Source organism: Parambassis ranga, chromosome 6 (genome assembly GCF_900634625.1).
Source record: "Parambassis ranga chromosome 6, fParRan2.1, whole genome shotgun sequence".
NCBI classification, from domain to species: domain Eukaryota; kingdom Metazoa; phylum Chordata; class Actinopteri; family Ambassidae; genus Parambassis; species Parambassis ranga.
In genome coordinates this window covers 10,215,317-10,221,482 of record NC_041027.1, presented here as the reverse complement: position 1 = coordinate 10,221,482, position 6,166 = coordinate 10,215,317, and the positions used below count along the sequence as shown (strand labels likewise).

Below are 6,166 nucleotides of genomic sequence, written 5' to 3'. Positions count from 1 at the left end.
TTTGTGACTTTTATTGTGGAAATTTGCTGACAGAGAAGTTTAGACAGCAACTCTTTCTGTAGATATTCATATCTGTCTTTCACAATTACTATAATTATCTAACATTCTAATGGAAAAATATATTGAACTGTAAATTCTCCTTTTTATCCCTTAGCAGGATTGTTTATCAATCGTTTTCAAAAACCTTTTGTCCCTTTAAAAGGAGGGAATAAATGCCCCTGAAGTTCTCACAATTATGAATAATGCCTGAAACAAACTGTAAAATGAAACTTTAATGATCCCTGTGGGGAAATTAGCTGTCTGTAGCAGTAAAGAACAACATAAAAACACAACTAATAATGAAGATTAAATACACAATTTAGGATATATAAAGAAATCCTAGTTACAGCTAAAGAAACGTCAGTGCCATTTAGCAGGAATTTGTGTATATACTAAGGTATTGTCCAATTAGAACTGTGACATTTTTCATGAATGAATCAATAAAGATCAATAGGGTTAATGCATCTCATACTCTGGGAACCATGAGCAGCATTTAATCAATCCAATTGTTTCATTCTGGATCAAATATAATACTACCTATTGTTGCCATCCCCAAAAGTGTTCAATTACTATGGTTAAAAATATTAAATTGAGAAGATGCTATAATGTTAAATGGAACCTACAACCTACTGTTTTCAAGATCCAGAGCTGTTATAATCAGCTAAAACGGAAAGAGTTCGGTTTTGTCATACCATATTTGATTAATCAATTAACATAATCACAGCAGCCACTCAGGGATAATTCATTTCTCGAGCTGTCTTGTTCGTAGCTTGTTCATGAAATAACACACTGTGTGTACTAGTGTCTGTTCACACATACATGTACCAACCATTGTTTCAATGAATGAACCGTCATCCCAGCAAGAATGATTCAGAGCAGAAGAGGAGTCATTGTTAAACATGAATGCTATATATGAATGCATAGTGAGTGTTACTATTAATGCTCTCCCATCAGTGGTCAATTACACTGAGGACAGTCATTTATCACTGCAGTAATATAGTCCCCTGAGAGAGTGGGAGGGAGGGAGGGAGAAAGAACAGAGAGAGCAGCAGCAAGACTTCTTTTTAAACAAATGGTGAATGAATGGTAGGAATAGATATTTATGTTAGAAGTTGCATTGGTGATAAGATTTGTGTCATATGTCACACCTGCACAGCAACAACTGTGCTTTGCTTACACGGCGCTGATTCAGTCATAATTCTGGGGACAGAACTCACTGAACTACACGAGACTTCTATCCTGAATCTGGTCTGACCCCTGGTGGATTAAGAAGTGTTACAGAGATTGCTCAAGGATTTGAATCTTTGTGTGCCTGGTGTCTGTCCTGTACTTCACTTTATTTAATGAATCTAATCTAATTGAAATATTTAAAGTCCTGATTAAATTCACCTTTTATCGTATTGTGGAGTCTATTCACTACCTGTCTTCGCACAGCTTTCTTGGTCTACTTCGTGTAGACAACCTTGTTCACCTAATTCTGATGTTGTTACAGTCTCACCTTCCCACCATCTCCTCGTCTGACCTCTCGTCATTCAGGAGATTACTTTACAGTCGTCTCCCTTGAGGATTCCTTTACAAACCTTATTTTCTGTGTGCGTCACTTACTAGGTCCTGTAGCAGCCTTGTAGATCTGTGTCTGAAATTTATATCCAACCTTTATCTGTGTCCCTGACAGTGTGAGGACAGACTACAGCTTCTATGTAGGACGTGTTATTTCCATGTTTAAACCAAGGCCGTTCAATTCAACCAGGAATCACTTCTAAAGACCCCACAGTCCACACGCCTGTGGTGCTCCTGTGTCAGCTACTGGTCCTCACAAGCTCATGCAGGCATCTCTTGTTCATTAGGCTCCATCACGTGGCGGCATACACGCTACTATGGCGCTGGAGGACAAAGAAAGTGACCTCAAAAAGTCCTACAAGACAAGAGGCGTTCTTGTCAAGGTGACTCCTCTGTTCAGTGTGTGAAATTAAAATGATCTGATAAAGTGTTAAACCTCAATGATACAAAGCACTGTACTGTATCACAAGAGAACAACACTGCACTGTAAATGCCCCACTGAGATTATCAGAGGTCATGTTTGCTGATCCACATTTTTGATTTTCCACTTGCTGCTGGAAAGTGGAGCAGAACATAAAATGTACTTTAGTCCCCACAGAATACAACAGCTACAGAGGGCTTTTCAAGTACTTTTGGGTTGTAGCCAACTCACTGAAATGGACCGCATGCAACCTGTTTAGATTTTGTACTGTAGCTGGTCCAAAAAATTAACATGATCTCTTGGAAAAATAAAAGCTGTATATTTATGTAGCACCTTTTTCTACCTTAAGATTAAGTTTCTTGCCCAGGGACACATAACAGCATAGAGCCAGGGTGGGATTGAACAACCAACTTTGTGGTTGGTGGACAATTGCTCTAACCACCCTTTGAAAAAAATAATTTAAATAATATTTTTTATTTTAAAGTTTTAAAGTTATTTATTTTTGTTATATCTTGTACGTTCGAGTCCATATTTGGAATACAAGTGCCACTACGTGCAATCCATGAACCCACACATGAGTGAGACAGTGTCCTCTGGTGAAAAATAGATATTCTATTTTAAAAGAAAGCTTAATATATTTAAATAGTGGGGTACATTATCCGTGTTAGATGTTCTGTGCTGGAAAACACACTTAGCTTTCAGTCAGTTTTAAAACAGGTCATATTGAATACAGTGAATCACTGACCCCACCTGCAGGTCACTGTAACCATTATCAGCTTTTGAATGATTTCTTAATAGAACTGAAAGCAATTCAAAACCGAGCTGTTCTGTTACCACATTATTATTATTATTAATATAATAGAAAACTGAGGGAAGCAAAGGAAATATAAAAACTATAAACTACAGTACATTATGTGTCTATTGGTCTGAACAAAATGATGATAACCAATTTATATTGTAAACGTTCTTTAAATGCCCATTTAAAAACTTAAAATACTTCAGAATTAAAAAACAATGACGTTCAAATTAAATTTTCTTAATTACTACTGATTAAAAATAAACAAAATATAGTGGATAGATAATAACAGACATAGACATTTTGTTGCACTCTGTCTGCTGTTCTCTCCTTTTTAACATCCTACCACCATATTTGCATATGCAAATGCATAAATTTTCTGTGCAACCCATATCTCAAAATAAAAAAACAAGTAAAAGTAAAGCAGGTGGATGGTTGCCTCCTATCCTGCACCTCCTAAATGCACCACATGTCCTTTGTTTGACAGTTAAAATAGGACATTTAGATTCAGCATGAAGCACATTTACCCCAGTTTTGAATTCTAGGACAAACTGCCATCTGCTGATATGATCTCTACCACCAGAACAGCCAGTCTTTGTGGTGACATTGTTCTTTTGCTGTATAAAGCAACAGCTGCTCGATGTATGTATTATAACACAAACGCTGATATTGTAAAAGCCTAGCTACTTCAGTGTAGAGTTCAAAGGAAGCACACACTCATACACTGAAATAGTTCACATTTTTGGCACCGTGTGTAAAACCGCTGTCAATACCACTTCTCACCTTTTTGTACAAACTAATTTACATCCATTTTCTAAAGCACTTATTCCTGTATATGGCCATGCTGCCAATCTGTTGCAGTGCTAACAATATATAAAGTCCCCAATTAACTGAATATGCACATCTCTGGAAGGTGGCGTGAAGCCCCAGCTGACTGTCAGGTTTGAACCAGGAAGCTTTTTGCTGAGGCAGCAATGCTAGCCACTGCACCACCATGCCTTAACCAAGTCACAATAAAAATAGAAACACCAGAGAGGATGGTTGACGTTTACTTAAATGTAAAAAAAAACATAAAGTCCTAGAATAACAACACTTATTTCATTTTCCATAAATGTGTCATCACAGAGCACACATAAAAATAAATATAATATAATATATATCTTATATTGAATCCCTCTACAGTAGCAACCTTCCTGAGATAAACAGATTGTAGCACTCTTCACCTACAGTTACAACACAAGTTTATGTTAAAAAAAATACAATGAAAAGTGGCTTTTCTCTGGATGATGAGTGCATCTGTGAGTGCTTGCAACAACTCAACCAACACGATCAGCATGTGACTGCACTCTAGTTTCCTGTCCTTGGTAACTTGAACCTTTGACAAGGATCAAGGATATCAAGCGTCAGGTCTCGTCATGTGACTGTAAATATATTGGCTTGGCCTGCTTCCTCAGGCGCTGCTGTGTTCGCAGCTTCCTCCCCTTTTGAGTTGCGAGCCCCAGCGGTGGCAGGTAGGTCTAGAGGAGTGTTTAGAGAACAGAAAGTGGTTGTTTGAATACAGGGTCTCAATAACCCACACAGGCAGAAAGAATACTATATCTATTCTGCTAAATATATAAATATTACTTACAGCTCGTGGATATGGGTTCCTGTAATGTAGACCTGTAAAAAAAGCAATTGCCACTGTCAACTAATGTAACAAGTCAGATAAGCAAACCAGCTCTCTGATCTTATATGTATGATTACAGCTGGCTCGTGTTTCTCTTAACTGATGTATATACAGCTCTTCCTGGTGGTTCTGCTTTATCTGCACATTTAAAACTTTTACTTGCTTGGTCACCCAAAACACCTCAAAAAAAATCACTGATACATTGAAAAAACATTAAAAAGCACAGAAGAGTAAATGTTAATCTGTTATAACAGGCTCTGATCTGTACAGGATAATACTTAGTACAGTTACACAAGCAAACTGTGCAGCATCTCTCCACTCTTACCTATTTCTATCCTTGCCTCACATTCTTCTATACATCTCTTTATTGATTCTTGATCTGTGAGCTATGAAAAAAAACACAAAAAACAAAGCATTAGTCTTTCAACTTGTAAAAAAAACAGTTTACACTTCTGCAAGCAGAATATTGTTCTTTAGACCTGCTGGTTCTGTCTGAACAGTGTACGGGCCTCTTGAAGTATGTATTTTCTCTCAGTCTCCGTGTCGCTTGCAGCCCCACTCTGTGCCTGCCAGGCTCGGGCGATGCGAAGCACACGCATGTACAGTGACAACACTGCACTGCGAGTTGAGGTCGTCATCAGGACTTAGAATCTGTGAAAACAGCAGGCAACTTTACAGTTAAGAAAGCATACAGACATTGCACAACCCACCAATATATCATCAAACTGTTTTATAGTTACAGACTCAGTTAGTACAGTGCTCTGACACCATTCAGCTCAAAGTCACAGTACTTAACATAAATGTTGATCAGAGAATAGCATCAATCAATCAATCAATCTCTATTATTTGCTGTACTTTTTGCGTTTTAATAGCGCAATTAAAAATATATTTAATTACATTACCAAATGGGACGTTTAAGGGTCCTAATTTTTGTAAACGCTAGATGCCAGTGTAACCTGACTGTACACCACACTGTTACATGACTGACTCTAAGGGTTTACTAACTGTGTGTTCAGACATGTATTGGCATCAAATAATGTCGTAACAATAATACCATTCGCGTTACTGTCAGTGATTTTCCTTTCCCCAAATGAATACTTCAGCACCAGTTGTAAACATGAAGCTAGCTATCTTTGAATCCACTAAATTGGCTCTTGGTGGATAAAATAGAGTATTTAAACCAACAGCGAGATGAATGGCATTCACATTTACACATTTGCACGTACGTTATATCTTATCAAAATATAAATAACATTACTAAACTTGACCTACCGGGTTATGTCTCCAATAGAGGCTAGTTTCCCAGTAGCTTGGTAGGACAGCAGAAACACAGTCGTCGCCTGATGATGACGTTACCTAGGAAGAAATGAATAAACATAATAATGCATAGATAACTGTTATTAGTGCATAAAGATGGCATTTAACTTACTTATTTTAAGTGGTATAAACATTGCTACAGTTATCTGTTTAAATATCAAATATAAATATATATTTTATATGACTTACCGCAAGGTTTGATGTATTAATATGTTTCTCTCAAAACTGTGCTTCAGTAGTAGTTTTTAAAGTAGGACATCTGTGTGGTTTAGAAGCCTACTTTCTTAAAATTAAAGGGTGTATGTTATCGCTGCCGTCGCTGAGATGAAGATCAGCTGTTGGCTGCTTGTAGGCAGAGAGGAAG

At 37.3% G+C, this 6,166-nt stretch overlaps 1 protein-coding gene across 1 annotated transcript; it reads right to left on the bottom strand.

Annotated features, from left to right (window-relative positions):
• Positions 1-3,424: 3,424 nt before the first annotated feature.
• lyrm1 (LYR motif containing 1) lies at positions 3,425-6,131 on the bottom strand. Its single transcript, XM_028408445.1, has 6 exons — positions 5,992-6,131; positions 5,758-5,841; positions 4,965-5,136; positions 4,811-4,871; positions 4,447-4,478; positions 3,425-4,333 (listed from the first exon to the last, which is right to left on the bottom strand). The coding sequence occupies exons 3-6, from the start codon at positions 5,121-5,123 to the stop codon at positions 4,220-4,222; spliced, it is 366 nt and encodes a 121-aa protein (XP_028264246.1). The 5' UTR covers positions 5,124-5,136; positions 5,758-5,841; positions 5,992-6,131; the 3' UTR covers positions 3,425-4,219.
• Positions 6,132-6,166: the final 35 nt, after the last annotated feature.

Coding starts and splice junctions, on each gene's coding strand:
- lyrm1 (XM_028408445.1), bottom strand. CDS start 5,123: ATGACGACCTCAACTCGCAGTGCAGTGTTGTCACTGTACATGCGTGTG. Junction 4,872..4,964: donor TGTTCAGACAGAACCAGCAG/GTCTAAAGAACA, acceptor TTTTTTTCATAG/CTCACAGATCAAGAATCAAT. Junction 4,334..4,446: donor GGAACCCATATCCACGAGCT/GTAAGTAATATT, acceptor ACACTCCTCTAG/ACCTACCTGCCACCGCTGGG.